The following is a 19,464-nucleotide window of genomic DNA, read 5'->3' on the forward strand; positions in this document are numbered from 1 at the left end:
AGTTCAATTAATGATGATAATGATAGTCGATAAAAGTTCCAAATGAAAGGATAACAACATTTACTTTAGAATTTCATTAATATAATTATCATCCTCCATACATTGACCGGAACTGAATATCGTATCTCGTGAAATGAATGAATTCTTTTCCATTGAAATAAACGAAACAAATGACTGAAAAGATTTAAAGCAAATTGTTTGTTTTTTCAATTCAGTTGATCATTTTGGAAATAAAAAAGGAAGGAAAAATAAACTGTGTTAACTCTAAAAATCAAATCCAAATTGAATGAACGATTAAAAAAAACTTTGAAAATCTCGTTGTCGTTGTTGTTGGTGAATTTCTTCATTCCATTGGAAAAAAAAGAAAACTTCTAATGTACAAGTTTTTTTTTGTTGCCTCTACCCACTAATTGAGTCATTTAATGTAAGTAAATATAGTAATAATAAACATCTTATATAATGAAATACAAGTTGAAAAAGAAATGATCTAAAATGATAAAGTAATCACAAATTTTTTTTTTGAAGAAAAAATAAAGTAGATTTTTTACTTGAAAAAAATTGTCGGCCACTAATCAAAGACAATAATATTCTGGCCATTTTTCTCTTGGAAAAAAAATAATAATTCTGTCATTTGTCAACAACTTATTATTAGTTATAAGTATTAAGTATCATCATCAAATTGATGATGATTGGTCTATTTTCAAGTCCACTTCAAACAAAAAATATGGCCTCATATCTCCTCCCACCTTTATTTCGAAAGATTTTCTTTTCTTTCATAAAGAAAAACGACTGATTATGATGAAGGCGTTTAAAAAGTTCACAGAAAAAAAATCCATCATTATAATCATCCGATAAACTGTGAATGAAATGGATTTTTTTTTCATTCACTCACAAATCACACTTACAAACAAACAAACAAACACATGACGAAAAACTAAAAGATAATAATAAACGTTCGTAAATAAGAAAAAGTCAAACAACAACAACAACAGCGACAAAAAAGACACCGACAAATATAAAAGATTCATTCATTCATTCAATCATCCACCCACATCGAAAGGTTACATTTAAGTTTTTTTTTATCAATGAAAGTTTGTTGTTGTCGTATTTTTTTTTGGAGTGGTCATTGCTTGACCATTCAAATTATCCTTATTATTATCATCAAAAAGGTAAACTTTCTGGATTTTCTTTTTTTTCGGCCACCTTCTTTTTAATTCCTGGTGAATTACTTCAATGGAATATAATTTTCAATGATGATGATGATGATTATTGGTTATTTTAAGTGTGAAAAGATTTTGTGGTTGGAAATTGTTGAAAATTGATTCAACTAATGATGGCTATCAATAAGATATATGTCTCGCACCACACACACACACACACAAACATTGATGGCTTAATACTATGTGATCATGATAATCATCAATGAGAAAGCATATCAAATTGAAATTTATTCACAAAAAATGTGTTTAGGAGATATGAGCGAGAATGAAAAAATTGTTAAATTTCTGACCACTTTTGATTCAATCAAGTATTTCATGTGTGTGTGATTCAAATGGATTCAATTCATGCTCATCATCATCATCATCATTTTATATAGCAGGAAATAAAATGAACAACAACAACAACCGAAAAAAAATTTATTTAAAATAAAAACATCATCATGTTTTTCGGTTATTTGAAAGTTGTCAAAAGCAAAATGAAAACGGGCACTAATAGCGTTACAATCATTACAACAATTGAATGTAGATGACAACAACAACAACAACAATAACAATAACATTTGGTCATGTACAACAATATCTAACCATTTTGATTCTCGTATATAAAGAGAAAAAAAAGAGAATCGATAAACGAACTTTATTCATGTTATGGTTATTATTATTGTTGTTGTTGTTGTATGATGATAATCAACAACAACAACAACAAAAACCAGGCACAATGTTAAAATCATTCCTAATTGATTGCTGTCAAAGAATGTTTTTCATGAAATACATGAAATAAAAAGAATTTCATTTCAATACAACAGAATAAAAGTTTTCTCCAACAACAACAACAACAACAATCATTGATTTTAGTTTCCGTTTTCCGGATAACCATATAATAATGAATGACCATTTTAACTTTTGTTGTTTTGTTTTCGAGAATCAGAATTTTTTTCTTTTATATAAATAACCATATCAAATTGATACACGTGTTCTATGTGAATTATTTATTTTTTTTTATTTGTTTCCAATATATGAAAACATGAATAAAGTATGCCGAAAAATAAAAGCAATTTTTATTTTCTTGTGATGACAATCGGAATTGTCATCGTACAACGTAAATAACTGAATCGACGAATTTCGAATTTAAATTAGAATTAAAACTAGATAGAGAGAATGAGTGAATGACTGAAAGAAACATGCAAATTATTTTCAAATTCTAATTGAATTTGTAAGAAGAAATTTCTAAACCATTCTTGTTTGGATTTTCACTACATGAATAACGAACAAGCGAATTGTATAATGATGATGATGAATATTTGAAAGGCTTGACTGGCTGAAACCAAAAAAAGAGTGAATCAAAAACTAATAATGCCAAACCAACAAAAAAAAACCAAACAATTGTTTGATTGTTGTTGGAAAATTATTTCATAATGATCATTATAATGTTTTATTATTATTTGATTTGAAGAATTAGTTGCCAATCAAATTCATTTTCATTCATTCACAAAGTATGAATGAATGAATTGCAAAAACGACATTGAAAAATACACACACGCACATCAATTTTTATTTTTATTTGATCTGCATGTGGTCCAACAAAACTCGGGTCCCGGTGATCACAATGTTTAAATGTGAAACAAAGAGAAAAAAAAAGGATGGAACCAAACGAAATGAAACCGAGAACCAAACTTGTTCAATTATTACAATGTTGAATTTGAATTGGCCTTTTTTAGCTTTTTTCCTATTCACTCTCTCTCTCTCTCTCTCAATTTAGCTTTCCATATTCGATACGATTCACATTTTTTTTTTTTGGATTTAATTCGATCCGATTCGATGGTTTTTTTTCTTTCTTTTCTAACCGTATCTAAGTAACTTTATTCAATCAACATAACAAATGAATTTGAGAGAAAATTTTTTCTCTTAAATGAATGAATTGAATTGAATCGATGTTGATTTTATGATGATGATGATTATACAAATGAATCAAGCCATCACCTCATAACAATATTATAATAATTGTAAAGAGAAAAAAATCATCAAAATGTTCACTCAAAAAGCGTTCATCATTTATCCAAATTTCGCTGTTGTTGTTGTTGTTCAAAATGATGAAAGGAATGAATGAAAATTTTCATTCATTATTTCGGTTCAATTCGTTCCATGATTCCATTAATGTTAGTTGTTGTTGTTGTTCATCAACCACACGAATATCAAAAGTGTTAATATTACAAGCACACAAACACAAATGTAGACTACAACAACAACAACAACAATAATCACCCATAATGAACAAACATTATTATAACGGTTTCCGTCAATGTTGAATTCGAAATAAATTCATTAAGCTAATTTTCAATTAATTCTAATCAATGATGATGGTTTTTTGAGTTCATTTTTTACCATTATTTCACAATGATCCAATGACAATGATAATTTTAAAAAACAAACAAAACAAAAATCGATTATGAATGTCAATGCGATCGATATTGCCTTAACTGCATTTTCAAATATTTATTTTTTTGGGAAAAAAAGAATGATTAATTACATTCAGAGTAACAAATAAAAATAAAAACCCCCAAAAAAAACCGCACATCTGTCATCAGATGAAAAAGTGAAACCTGTTCATGAAAAAATAGTCAAATGGATGCTTTATCAAGCTTTATTTTTTTTTCTTTTTTTGAATATTGAACAAACGAAATAATTGAAATTTGAAATAGATAAAAAACAAACACAAACACACACAGAATATATAGAATATTTGAACGTGATGGAGAAATTTCTATTCCTTATTCATTACATATAAGAATTTAAACTTATTTTTACACTGAATTATCAGTCCATTTTTTTGGAAAGTGTCATCATTTTGGATCATCAGATTTATGTAAACAATGAATATGATTTAAATTTGATTTTTTTGAAAAGTTTCAAAAAAAAAAAAAAATAATAATAAATGAAAGGAATATCAAATCTGGCCAGAAAAAAGTTTATTTGCTATTTAAAATGTCGTTTTTCCTTGGTTAGTCTTTTTGATCGATTTGATTGAATAAGGAAAATTATTGAATCATTTGGTAGTTGTCATCAACAAAGAAGTTTTTATCTAATTTTCTTTTCCTTTTTTTTTGATTCAATCCGATTAAACAAACATTATGAACACACACACACACACAAATGTGGATTTTGATTTCGATTTGATCATCATTCGATTATCATTATTAGAATGGTTCCATGTTTAGGAATGATGGTAAGATTTTTCTGAAAAAGTTATTTACTTTTTTTTCCAATTGAATGGATCATCATCGAATCATTCATTCATTCATTCATCACATAATCATTATTATTAATAGGAAAAAAACCAAAAACAGTATAAATTAAATTGACTAAGAATTTAATCCAATTTTTTTTGGGTGACATTGCTTTTTTCCAAATCTTTTATTTTGTTTTCGATTAATTTCAAATACAATCCATTCAATATTGATCAATCGTATTTTATTTTAACATTTCATCACACTTCAATTATGATGATGATGATTTCGTAATGAAAGGAGTAATATAAATTCTTTTATCATCATACAATTATTATCATTATTGACGATATGCTTAAGTGAACATTTCAAGAATATCATTCTTGGATATATTAACAACAACATATATAGCTTAATAATAAAAAGATACATTCCATTTCATAAAAGTGTTAATGGAACAAATAAAATAAAATAATGAATCTAAACAAAAAGGTAGAAATCTCGTGAAAATGGAACAATAATAATGAAATCATCATTCATTTATTCATTAAGAACTGAAGAAAAGAATAATGGTTACACATTAACTGCAGTCATCATCGAATAATACAGTTGAAAATATAATGCCATAATACATACAACAACAAAAAAATTCATTGCTGCTAAATTGGTAAGATTCATTTGTCTGTTTATTTGTTATATATTTTTCATTCACTCCATTTTATTTTTTGAATGATATCATCATCAAAAATAAAAATGACTGAATTATAAATTAATTGAATTAATTTGTAATTCAAATTAACCATTAACTATCATTTGGTCTTGATTCTAATATATCATATATAAATATTGTGTTTTGTTATAATAATTCAAACATTCACAACACATACAAGAATACACACATACACACATTTAAAGTGCATTTCCTTAGATCAATTGTGTGTGTTTTAAAAAAACATTAAAATGGATCCTTTATGTTTTTATATGATTTCCATTAATTTATTCCTCAATTTGGTAGCTATTTTTTTACCACCACCACCACCATCATCATCAACAAAACAAAACAAAGAATGAAAAAACAAAACAAAAATGATTCGTTTGATTTTAACAACAACAACAACAAGTAAAACAAACATGAAAATATTCTTTTCTTTATCAAAATAAAGACTGTTTCTAACTTGCTTCGTATGTTGATGGGGTTGTTTTTTTTTGTTTTTTTTTCTTAAACAACAATAAATTTAAGTGATGTTATTTGTCTAATTTTATTTATGTTTTTTTCTTTCTTTCATCTCTAATGGTTTAGTATTATAATGAATACAATAAAAGTAAAAGTTATTCATATTTATTCCATATAAAATGAGGTTGGTTGAATGATTGACATTCAACGGAATTTTCTCCACTTCCATTTTATATATGTGTTGTTGATATGTTAATATTTAATGGAACAATAATGGATGAAACGATTCTCTATATTCGCTCGTTTTCGTTTGTTAATAACAAAGATTATTTGGTTGTTGTTATCGTTTTCTTTTTTGGATCATTCTTTTCGTTTGTTACAGAATTGACAGAGAAAAAAAAATTTAAAAAAATGTTTTAGGAAAAAAAATCACTACAAAAGAAATAGGGAATAATGTAAAAAAAAGTGGCGAATCACTTTATATTATTTCAGGATTTTTGCAATTCTCTCTTCTAAATTGTCAATGAAAAACAGATTTGTACACACTCCTCCCACACACACACATACTCATGGACAATCATAATGATGATGATGAACAAGAATCCAAGAATAAATCTATTGGACCGAAAATGAATAACTATAATAAATGGATATTGAATTAAGAATTGATGATCATCATCATTACATTGTGTGTGTGTGTGTGTGTGTTGTAGCTAAACATGTCAATTTAAACCAATTATTTGCCACAATAATAATAGAATGAATAGTTTCTCTCTCTATCTCTCTCCTTCTGATTCGAAAAGTGAAAAAACGTGAACAGAATTACATTGTATGTGTGACCACATAGAATTAATTTTTCTTTTCCCGAAACAATTCATAGAATCAGAAAGAAAAAAAACTATTCTCTCTTTATTTTTCAAAATAGAATCTATAGAATATAGAATCATTTTTATTTTGCTTTTGTTTGTTATCATTGTTATAAGTCATCCATTTATAAGTATATATCATATCATTTTGGTTAGTTTTTCAATCTAACATAACCAAAGAATTGGCCATTACTGAGGAAAAAAAATTATTCATTTTATAATTCTTCTTTAAAATATACTTTCAAAGTATTTTTTCCAAATTCAATATATATTATTGTCAATTTTGTGTTTTTTCTTTTGTTGTTGTTGTTGTTGTTGATGGTCTAATATCATTCAGAAAAGATTCATTCATCCATCTAAATAAACATCATGAATTGATTGTGCTCGCTTTATTCACTAAGACTTTCATCTTTTTTCTATTCAGTTTTTATTTTCAGTGATTACCACCCATCATCATAAGTGTCATCTCTCTCTAAATATCCATATTACCAAATGTAATGTTTGTGTGTGTGTGTGTCTCGTTCCATATAACAAATTCTTTCATCATTTATTTCAATCATCATATGAATCAGGAAAGAAAATTGTTGTTGTTGTTGTTGTTTATGTTGTTTTCCATTCATTGACAATAATATTTCCGGACTTTCTTCTGAATGATTCTGGTTTTTGTTGTTGTTGTTGTTGTTGTTGGAATGATTCTGCTCCATTTCTTTATTGCTACTTTATGCTATTTAGTCATCCATAAATTGTTTTTATATATAAAAATAATAATAATATTAGATATCCAATGCCCATTTAGTCAACATTGACAATAACAACAACATTTTCAATTCTCATTTCATTCCATTTTTTTTCCGCAACTTTTATTCTGTATTGCTCCCTCTCTTTTTCATGATTGTTGTTGTTGTTGTTGTTGTTATTGGTTGTCGTCATCATCGTGGTGGTTATAGTCACCATCATCATTATCATTATATATTGGATGACTAATTTTGTTTATTGTGAATTGATTCAATTTGCAATTTTCAATCATTATCATCATTCTTCAATAGAATCCGGGAAAAGAAAATTCATTCAATCATCTTTTCTCAGCTATTCATATCATCCAATTCTCTTTTATAATAAAGAGAATATCTTCCGATTGATAGAAAGTAATAAGAAAACATATATACCATATAGAACTAAACAACAACAAACGACCTAATACTTTAATATAAATGTTAGGCTAATGGGAAAATGGGACATTCAATTGAAAAACTGATGGATCAACTTTCTTTTACTTTACTTGCAATAAGTAGCCTGTTTTCCGGTGGTTAAGTTTGAGTACTGTTTCCGTTTTTTTTGAAAAAAAAAAACATTTTTTTCTTCTCATCCATAATGGCCATCATCATTCTATTTAATTCAGTCTTTCTTTGTGTTGTTCTTGTTGTTCAGACATTCGATTTGCTATTTTACAAAAAAAGAGAAAGAAGAAAAAACTTTGTAAATAATAGTTTTCATTTATGGAAAAAAAACGATAATGCAAAAAAAAACAACGAAACAAAGAAAAATCAATGATCATCAAATTGGGAAATGAAATAAAAATCAATTTGCATTATTATTGATTGAAAATAGAGAAAACTACCATGATGATGATGATGATAAAGTTTTCCAAATTGCGTCCAAATAGAAATTTGTTTTTTTCTTCAATCGCAATGAATATATTTTTTTCTTTTTTATTCAATTCAAATCTAATATTGAAGATCGATTGATCGAATTTCCACAACAATCATCGTCAAACCACCGACCGAATAACAATAACAATTACTCAATGTTGAATCGTATAACGGACATTTTGATTTTCAAATCGATTTTTTTTCTTGCTCTTTGATTTAATTTTCATGTATACATACATAATAATAATCGACAAAAATGCCAGCCGTTGTTTGATTGATATATGTCGATGATTTTTGCAAAAAGGAATATTGGAAAAAATGAATGTTTCGCTTCGTTTCGTTAAAACAATTACGAAAAGAATAACAACAATAAGAGATGGAAAAAAAATTACTGATACTAGTCGATTTTGAGAATGAACACAAAAGCAATCAAAAATGGAGAGAAAGATTAAAATCATCCATAATGTGAAATATGAAAATGAAATTTTTTTTTCATTTTTTGACTTACCAAACTAAATAAAATTTTTATGAAAAAAATTAATCCATAGTTCAATGGCGAAAAAAATAATTTCATTGACTTATGGGGACCGTATGTTTTGAATTGTTTGAATTCGATTCTATTTCAACAATTGTGGCTGTTTTTCCAATTGTTCCAAACATTCGAGGATCAAATTAGCTTGTTTGTTTGATAATCATTGTCGATCGAGACTTAAGTGTATTGACAAAATAACAATAAACAAACTGAATTAAAATAAATATTATTGAAAAAAATGGATTAAAATCAGACCACTCCTGTATAGATCGCTTCATAAAAATGAAAATCTAGCATTTCATTTTGAAACAATAATCATTTCATTTTATTTTTTTGTATGGTCAGTATTTTGTTCCATTTTAACTCGATATAGTTCGTTTTTCTTTCACATTCTCATGTTATGATGGAATTTTTTATTACAATTTTTTTTGATGACTTATTCATTTTTATAATTTGACATTATTTTTTGTTTGTTTGCTTGTTTATTTGTTTGGGACAGATTATTCAATTGAACAATAATATTCAGTATCAGACGACAAATCAATCGATTTACTTCCCAGGTAGTGAAAATACATTGACTTGAACAACAAAAATGAATTACATTTGTTATAAAGCATATTTAAATCTAACAACAAATAACAATGGCTTTTTTCAATTGGATGAGATTTCTTTTTATTTCTTTGGCTCACCACCAACAACGAGAACAATACTATAGTCTGTACCACCAAGAAGAGGAAGTTTCTGATTTTTTTGTGAATCTGTAAATAAAGAAAAAATAAAAAATAAAATAGAAATCATGAGACACTTTGTGACTTGTAATTGATGCCTAAAAGTGTTCGTTAAGTGTATTGTTGTATTCATAATCATCAAGAAAAAAAAAGAAAAGCTTAGTCAATTCTGACTACTTACGCTGAATCATTCTCAAATCAATTGTTGTTTTTGTTATTGCGTTGGTTGTACGGGAATTATAGTCTCACAAAATCAATTGTTGGTGCTATAAACTAGTCGTCGTAAGTTAATCGGGGTGTTTATTGAAACACTTGAAAGTGGATCATTCATATGATATTAATATGGGGAACAGCAGATGCCCATTGGTTTTTTCATTGGCGCCACACTTTATTTATAAGTGTATATCGAGCGATTAGGTCCATTTCGTCAGCAGAATGAAAGAGAAAAAAATGAAATATGGAAAGTGAAAGAAAAACCGGGGTTATATGGTGATGATAAGCCGATTAACCAACAATAACAGGAAAAAAAGACCACACACCAGAAAAAAGAAGAAAGAATAATCAAAGTTGAAATTTGAAAAACGTTATTTTCTTTCATTGAAAACAAATGAATACTATGATAATAATGTCATATCGACTTCATTGTTGTTGTTATTATTATTAAAATCAGACATTTTAATTTTTTCAGAAAAAAAAACATTGATCAATAGATTTAGAAATCAAAATTCTTTTTTCGAATCATCAAAGAATTCGAACAATAATCATACGCCATCTTGTGAATGAAATTTTTAATAAATTTTTATAAATTTTAATATTATTCACAAGATGGAGAGAACCTTGGAGAGTGTAAGGATAGACGTCACGAACCCCCAGGACTAGAAGGGGAATTCAACTGACATCCATCGACATAGTGAGACGTGAATGCAAATAATTACCACCACATTGTATATATGATGTTAATTTTGTATTGCTATTTCTGTTTTTATAATTTTTTAAATGATTGAATAAAAAATTGTTTTGTTTTCACAAGATGGCATTAATTGACGATTCTGTTGGATTACCTGTGATTCTTGTTGTCACTTCTTTAATGAACAACTCCATATGTGAATTTTTTGTGCATGCATGCCGGATTGCTGAATTCTTGCATTGAAAATATGATTATTTTAAACAAGAAAAAAATGGATTCAATTCTTTTATGATAATAATAATGATGTGGATCATCGACTATAATGAGTTTTAAAAGTATAAAACGTATAAATGATAAAGTTGTAATGAAATGTCCAACAAATCAAAAAGAATTACAACTTTTATTCGGTGAAATCGACAATTTTTGCAAAATTGATTTACCAGCCAAACTTGATGGACTTGATAAAACATCGATTCAAGGAAAATGTCCAAAGACCAATGAAGAGCTGAACGATTTATTCCATGATATTGATAACTTTTTAAAGATCGATCTACCATGCAAACTCAGTGGATTAGATGATATTTTGCCCTGTGAAAGATGTCCCAAAACCAAAAATGAAGTGAAAATTTTATTCCAATAAAATCGACGACTTATGTAAAAACAATTTACCATCTAAGCTTGATGGTCTGGAAAACATTCCAATCGTTAATGTCAAAGAAAAGAAAAAATTATCCCAAAACTAAAGAAGAACTCAACTTACTTTTCAACGAAATTGATAGTTTTTGTCGAATCAAGATCCCTTTTAAATTGGGTGATTTACATGAAGAAGATAATCTATTAGATTCTCAACAAAATAAAAAAGATGACTTCAAACCTATCAAATCCACAATTCCATCATCAAGAAAGATAAATGTAAGGAAAAAACAAACAGTTGATGTCATCGCCAACAATAAAAGTCAGAATCAACATTTCAAATTGAAAATTGTCGAAAATAGACCTGATGATAGACCAATTGCGATAACAAAACCAAAACCAACAGCGAAAACGAAAATTAAGAATGTCAAATTACCAAAAAAACGCAAAAAAGTGCCCCAATCCATATCGCCAGATTCTACATTATCGCTTAAAAATCTATTCGATACTAAAAATAATGTTCAATCTCGAATGATTTTTTTCAAAGAATATTTGTCCAATATTAAACAACAATATTCGACAGATAAATATCGACGTAAAAAATTTACGCAATCGAAAGAGTTATTCGATTCCGGATACAGTTCATCTAGTCCTTGTTCATTATCTATCCCTTCTTCACCTGCTTCATCCATATCAAGTTCAGAAGAAACCTGTACGATGAAATCGATAAAATCCTGTTCAACCTTTTCAACAAATTCATTATCATCCACTTATTCTTTGATTTCTAGAAATAATCCTAATGGAAAAACCGTCTATCTGCAAGATCAATATGAAAAGTTTATTGAAAAACGAACAAAAAGATCTCGAAATCTAAAATATGAACAAAATTCAAAGAAATTAAAAACAAGTCAACCTGAAATTGATAATAAAATTATTGAATGGAGTTCAAAAACATTTACGGATTGTCCATCCACACCGAAATATGATCGTTTTGAAAACGAAACGCCACCACAAACACCATCATGTTTTATTGACAATCAGATTTTAGATCTAGAATGTTTAAATGATTCTATTCTAATCGATGATTTTCCAGCCACCACAAAACAATCATCATCATTCAATCCTGAACAAATTTCCGAATTTGATGATTGGTTACGAGAAAATTCAACAAATCTTTTATTAATTTGATAATTTATTGAAAGAAACTTATAATTTTTTTATTCATGTATCATTTTCATTTTGAAATTTAAAATTACGAAAAACATTTTATATTAAAATTTTTATTCGAAAAAATTGTGTCTATTTAAACCATTTTTACTTATTTAAGTTAAAATAATAGCGCGTGTGAGTTAAGCCTCTCCTTTAGAACAGCACCGCAAGAGAGCGAGAGTGAAAGTGTGTGCTGTGTGCTTTTTTTTTACTTGTGCTTGTTTTTGTGTGATTTCTGAGTATGTATTTATGTGTGTGAGCGTGAAAATGGCGGAATCAAAAAATGAACCAATTCGATACAAAAGGAACATGAAAAAAAATTCTTTCCAATATTTCATATTCTTGAAAATCAATTGATTACAATTTCGAAATTTGTTCTACAAAATCTGAAAAAGAAATTGCGGAAAAAATCGTTTCCAGTATTCGAATGTCATCATCATCGTTCAATTGATTTGATTATTATTTTTCTTCGATCAAAAACAAAATTCAATCTTTATTTTCATTTTATTGTTAAAATTTGGTGTGGCTTTGATCTTATTCATATGTTGTGTATGTAAATGTGTACATGTGTTTTTCCCTTCCCAACTCTTTCAAATAAAATTACAGTGGATAAAACACCACAAAGTGTATTCTCAAATAAAAGCCATACACGAATCTAATTCGAGCAATATACAGTTCTTTGGTCCATTTGAAACATAAAATTTTGATTCAGATTGACTGATTGATGATAATGATTTTTATTTTCTTCTTGGACAAGCATAAAATAATACATGGCGAATAATCATCTTGGACTTTTTTGTTTTTGTTTGTCGGTTCATTATAATTGTAATATGAATTAATTTTCATTTCTCTATCTCTATAAATATAAATATTTTTTTCATGACAAATTTCTTGAAAAATTGTGCAAATATATTAAAATGTCGGATGAAAATTTTGCCGAAACAAATGTAAAAAAAGTTCATAATAATTTTCATAATAATAATAATCGAAATACAAAGTCAGCGCTTATTCAATCCACATCAATCAATACGTCCGCCGAATCATCTTCATCGCCACCATTATCATCTTCATATTCATCACCAACATCGAACAATAAATTTTCTATGTTTAATAGTGCCCTAAATTCATCACCGATTACAAAATTTGACCATAATAATAAAGTTTCAAACAAATCATCATCATCGGTTGTTGTTGTTGGAATGAATCGATCTTCTGAATCGTTGATACAGAAAATAGATGAAAACATTGTTGATGAAAATATACTTTGTTTCGATGAATCATTAACATTCGAACAATTTACACTTATTGAACATTCGTATTCAAAACCGAAAAAGGTATGTAAATTATATAGGAATTATTGGTAGTTTTTGTTTATGTTTTTTTTACTTTAATAATAACCAAATGATTAAGGCATTAAAATTGAGCAAAAGACTTCGAAAAGATAAACATCGAATCAAGAGTAAATTGTTGAAAAATAAAAAAATTTCAGGTAAGTTATTTGAAAAATTATATTTTAATTTTTTTTTCATCGTTGTTTTTTCCTTTAGATAAAAAACATAAAAAGAAAAAATTTCGACAAAATAATAATAATAATCCATCTGTTAGTATAATTGAAGAAACGAAAATCAAAACTGAAAGTTCGGAAATAAACGACAGCCAAATTTCTCTCGATTCCAAGATTGGTATATTGGAAAATTCTCAAAATATTTCAACATCTGCAATAGCCGAAAATAGCATTATGAATGACAAAGATATTTCTTCCTGCAGCATCAATTCAGAGGCAAATGTATCTGCTAGTGGACGTATACAACGAACACGTAAAAAACCAAAAAGATGGGATAATGATGAATTGGAAGTCGATTTTAGTGGTGGAAAATTGAATATTACAACAAATACCCAAGATGACTCGAAAACTAAACGTGATGAACCACCGGTTAAAAAAGCAAAAAAATTGGATAAACCTAAATTGATTATTGTTGAAAGTAGTAAGATTAAAAAGGAAGAAGTTTTTGTTAAAGAAGAAGAAATGGAAGAATCGGATGAAGACAGTGTTTCGGATAAAAATATTGATCATTCATCTGATGATGATGAAAACGATTCGAATTTTGATTCTGATGATGATCCTGAAAAATTATGGTTTGTACATCAATATGAAATATAATCGAATTTTTAATTTTATTCGAATAAATATTTAGGTGCATTTGTCGGCAACCATATGATGATCGTTTTATGATTGGCTGTGATCTTTGTGAAGAATGGTTTCATGGAAAATGTGTGAATGTAACAAAAGTTCAAGGTTTGTTTCATCTAAATTCTTAATTTCCTTCAAAAGTTTCTCAAACATTCCTTATCAATATATAGGACGTAAAATGGAAAAATTGGGCGAAGATTGGTATTGTCCATCTTGCCGTGAAGATTTAAACAAAGGTATCCCAAAAGAAGAATTAAAAGAACGTAAGATCGAGGAAAAGAAAGCACTAGAACTTGCTGAAAAAGAAAAACGATTGCAAAAAAATAAAGCAAAACTGTTGGAGAAAGCTCGTATACGTAAAGATTCGTCATCGAAACATTCATCTGTACATGATGATGATGATGATTCGGTAATTCACCCGAAACAGTCGAAATCATCACGCCATTCAATATCACGATCGAATAGTTCGAAAATTGAATCAAAGAAAGAAAAAGAAGAGGAAGAGAAACGGCGTCTAAAAAAATTGATAAAAGCATCTAAAAAGGATTTGAATGAAAAACGAGAAAAGCTAAAATCTAATGAGCAAACAACCACCACAATTAATCATTCAACAGAATCGATGGACAATGAATTAAAATATGATCATCCTGTTAACAATAATAATAACAATGATAGCCAACATGATACCTCGAACAGTTCAACATCTTTCACAAATAATAATTCATTCAATTCTGATACCGAATTTTCTAAAGTTTTCGTCATACAAAAACATTCAAAACAAAATGATAATAATAATTTGAATAAAAAGAAACATAAAATCGATCCAATTGATCAATCCGTACAAGATTTATTTAAAGCGGAACCAGCTGTTTTAATGCGTTCATTATCATCGTCATCATCTACCTCGAGTTCTGTAGCTACAACCCCTGCTGCTGGTGTTACCGCAGCCATAAATACAAATCAATTATCACCAAATCATCAACAACGTAAAACCAGTGTTCATATTGATTCACGGCGAACATCAATATCATCTTCATCAAATGATAATATAGCTTGTCCAAATGTCAATAATTGTGGCGGAAAAATTCAACAGAAAATAAATAGCTCAGAATCAATAAAATCTATTTACTGTAATCAAGATTGTTTACAAACACATGTAAATGATGTGTTAAAAGCATTACGTTCACTAAAACGCATGAAAGACAAAATGAATCTGACAACGCCTTCACAATCATTAAAAGTAATTTTGATTGATCGATTAAACAATGATCGAAAAGATAATATTAAGGAAAAGGACGTATTGGATTTCATTCGCGCCAATCAAACATTTGAGATTCATAAACCTAGTGCATTGAGAAAATCTTCGAATACTGGACCAAACACTAGTACTGCTAATATTTTGACCAATAAAACTGCAACATTGTCATCATCGGCCAAATCGCCGCCAACCAGTAAAGTTTCAAATGAAACGTCTACAAAAAATAAGCAAGCACAATCATCATCGACAATTAAATTGGAACGTACATCAAGTGTTTCGTCTGATACATCCAATGACAATAGGAATGAAAGTCGTCGTCAATATGTACGCAACACGATCAACGAAATTTTAAAATCCAGGTAATTGTTTGATTTTTTAATGCTTTTAATTGATTAATGATTATTTTTTTAAATTTTTAGATATAAAGAAATGACTATTGATGAAAAAGCTACGATATCATCATTCAGTGAGATAACTAAACTTTCTGTACAGATTGAAAATGAACTTTTCAAAGTGTTCAAAGTTGTCAATTCAAAATATCAGACAAAATCTCGATCTCTAATTTTCAATTTACGTGACACAAAAAATACATTATTTCGTAAAGTTTTATTGGGAAAGGTTTCACCTGAACGTTTGGTTAATATGTCACCGGAAGAATTAGCTTCAGCTGAATTATCACGATGGCGTGAACATGAGAAAAAAACAATGATACAATTGATCACAAGAGATGCATTCGATCAGGCTAATCAGGTGATTGTCAAAAAGACACATAAAGGTGAAGAATTTATTGAAAATGATCTCGTGTTGGACCTTCCTTCAACGGAAATTGCAGCCAATAATGAAAAAGGTAAGTTTCGTAATTTGGTTTTTTGATTCTTAATTCATATTGCCTTCGTATTTAGCTCCGTTGAATGATTCCAATCAAACTGATAGTGAATCGAATATGAGTAATTTGCTGGAATCACCTGTGAAAGAAGCACCAGTTTCCTTGACTAGTGGTCCTCAAGAAAATAATGACTCATCTTTATTGGATATCTTGGATACAACTTCTCAGCATTCTGCACATGTGTATTCTAGCAATTGTAAAATTTGTACACAAAATTCTTCGGCCAATGAATCGATTAAATTGGAAAAGGATAATATTTCGAATGTGTCAATGATGCCACCCACTTCACCAGTAGCCAAAACTAGTAAAGAAATCGATTCGCCAACTGTTCAACGTTTACAACCAAAACGTGTACGAGTTGAAAATGAATCTTTTAATGAATTTCTCAAAGAAGCAGAGAAGAAATTATCCGATAAGATTCTTATGGAAATTCAACATTCCATCACGACTACTGTAGATACTCAATCTTCAAATGATATTGATAAATCTATTACGACAAATGATATGAATTCGACAAAGTCTTCTCAACAATCACCATTGTCATCCTCTAAAGAAACTTCTCATGACAAAAATTCCGATACTAATGGCAATAAAATTAGCGAACACAAGACTTCTAAACCCGTTTGGAAAGGGACAATTTTCATGCAAGATGTGGCCAAATTTGTTGCCACCGCGCAGGTTATTACTGGAAATGCCGTTGAAGTTAAATATCATCTTAGGGTAAATGAATTTAGATTTTTTCTTATTCATCATTGTTATTAAATTTTTCCCTTTGCAATACAGCACGATTATGTCGAACAGATTACCGTTTGTGGTCGAATAGCACCGGAACAAGCATTAGATTACATTGAAAAATTGAAAATTTCAAAACATTCAGAGATCGTTTTAATAAGATTTATTTGGTCCTCTCGTGAAGAACGAACTGGTTATGATGCTTTTTTTCATTATCTTAAAACCCGTAATCGATTAGGTGTTGTGTATCTAAAACATTCTACTACTGGTTATAAAGATTTCTACATTTTGCCATTGTCTCAAAATAGTGATATACCCGAAATATTGCTTCCATCAAACAATTCTGGTCAGTTGGATTTTTTTTGAATTTATTTGAAAATTATTTAATTGGTATTTTTTTATAATAGTCAATTTGATTGGTGAAATTGGAAAGAAAAATCACCGACCAAATCTTTTGTTGGGGATATTAATTAAAACTCGTAAATCAAACAATAACATCAGTCAATTATCAACGAATATTTCGCAATCGATTCAGCAAAATGATTCGGTAAGGAATTTCATAAATATATTAAGTCTATAAAGATGATAATTTTTTCACTTAAAGCCCTCAGTCAATGAACGTTCATATACACCGCCATTATCTTCGAACGTATCAAGCACCACTCCTCCATATCATGATCCTGACGATGGTTCTTATACACCGCCCCCATTATTACATTCAACACCGAAAATATCGGATGGTTCGAAAAAAATCGGTCACCACCATCAACATCATCGATCAGAAAACAAATCATTAATAAATCAAAAACATGATCTCACAAAATCGTCTAATCATGATGAAGAAAAATTGAGTGATATGATTGAAAAGGTTTCTTCAAGTTCAAATCCCATTGAGATGACCGCATCAATATTAAATGCTATTGTCGAAACTGATAATCTAGAATTGCAAGGAAAATTATTAAGCAAATTGCAAGCCAAAGTTGAAGATAAGCTTCAACATACTATACAAAATAACACCGAACTAAATGTTTGTCATTCGAATATGGACGGGACAACAGCATCGATGCCAACAAACATAATGGTTCCTACTAGCTCTTCCTTATCTTTTGATAATCTTATACCTAATATCAAAAACATTCAATTACCGGATAATTTAAAAGATATTCTCCGAACTGTTCAGGACAAGACAGCTCAAGTTGCTGATGCTCAACGAATGATAGATGGTGGAAATATGAATTCTTCGTATATAATCAATTCATCAAATGGTAATTAGCACATTCGATAATTTTTGATAAAATTTTTGTTAATTTTTTCTTTACTTTCAGTTGATCATAAAAATATTCAACAGAATAATGTTTCATTCAATGATCCACGTTTGCGTCAATCCGTTTCTACCCAGCCGGTTGCCGCATCAATGTCCAAAGATGAACTATTGCAAAAAGCTCAAGAACAAATGGCAGCATTAGCGCAAATGGAATATCAGCAACAAAATCCATCTCAACAAACAATAAATACACGAGCCATGCATCAGCATCATCAGCAAGAACCAATGATAATGGCTGGCGGTGGAAGAATTCCCAGTACTTCAATCGCAGGATATCATGCAAATCAAGCAAATGAAGAACATTCACCCGGAATGTCGAATCGAAAAATCAGTTTTCAATGGAAGAAAAAGAAATAATAATCTGAATGAATGGAATTTTGTTTTAATCTTTTTTTCGATCTCCTCAAACAAGAAACCGTTTATTCACCCAAATTTTATTAATTTTTTTTTGTTGTTTTTAGATATAAAATAATGATGATGGTTCGAAAATTTTGTTAACATTTTGATTTTTTTTTGTACACAAACATACAATTCAGTCACAATTCACATATATAAAAATTTGAAACAACAAATTTAAAGCCAATTGATTATCATCATAACTTGTGATGACAAATTATGCACCACTTTCATTCGTTGATCTTTATCATCATCATCATCCATTATAATTAACTCATAATTAACATCATTTTTTTCTGTCTTTAATTGATTATAATGTTGGAAATTTTTATTTCCTTTATTACACATTCATTCTTGAATTTCAATAACTTTTTTTTCTTTTTTTTTTTGCTTTTGTTATAATTGATATTGATGTTATTATACTGGGAATATATTCTTTACGAATTTGAAATTACTTTTCGTATTCTGGTACATTTTGCAATTTTCATGATTTTCACAAAAAAAGGTGGATAAAATTAAGAGTCACAAACACAAA

General features: G+C 28.5%; 1 protein-coding gene and 1 long non-coding RNA gene across 2 annotated transcripts; one reads left to right on the top strand and one right to left on the bottom strand.

The window, feature by feature from the left end:
* Window positions 1-7,654: 7,654 nt before the first annotated feature.
* LOC142646164 (uncharacterized) lies at window positions 7,655-9,711 on the bottom strand. Its single transcript, XR_012847146.1, has 3 exons — window positions 9,575-9,711; window positions 8,642-9,423; window positions 7,655-7,924 (listed from the first exon to the last, which is right to left on the bottom strand). It is a non-coding gene; the product is annotated as an uncharacterized LOC142646164 (long non-coding RNA).
* Window positions 9,712-12,847: 3,136 nt separating this feature from the next.
* pps (protein partner of snf) lies at window positions 12,848-19,383 on the top strand. Its single transcript, XM_027341757.2, has 11 exons — window positions 12,848-13,476; window positions 13,553-13,631; window positions 13,690-14,278; window positions 14,338-14,438; window positions 14,504-15,950; window positions 16,011-16,438; window positions 16,494-17,197; window positions 17,261-17,555; window positions 17,617-17,756; window positions 17,814-18,474; window positions 18,535-19,383. The coding sequence occupies exons 1-11, from the start codon at window positions 13,060-13,062 to the stop codon at window positions 18,888-18,890; spliced, it is 5,217 nt and encodes a 1,738-aa protein (XP_027197558.1). The 5' UTR covers window positions 12,848-13,059; the 3' UTR covers window positions 18,891-19,383.
* The last annotated feature ends 81 nt before the right edge of the window (window positions 19,384-19,464 follow it).

Source organism: Dermatophagoides pteronyssinus, unplaced genomic scaffold (assembly GCF_027571235.1).
Source record: "Dermatophagoides pteronyssinus isolate colony J.1.1.1.1 unplaced genomic scaffold, Derpt_VIB-CSIC_2022.12 sq0083, whole genome shotgun sequence".
Taxonomy (NCBI): Eukaryota; Metazoa; Arthropoda; class Arachnida; order Sarcoptiformes; family Pyroglyphidae; genus Dermatophagoides; species Dermatophagoides pteronyssinus.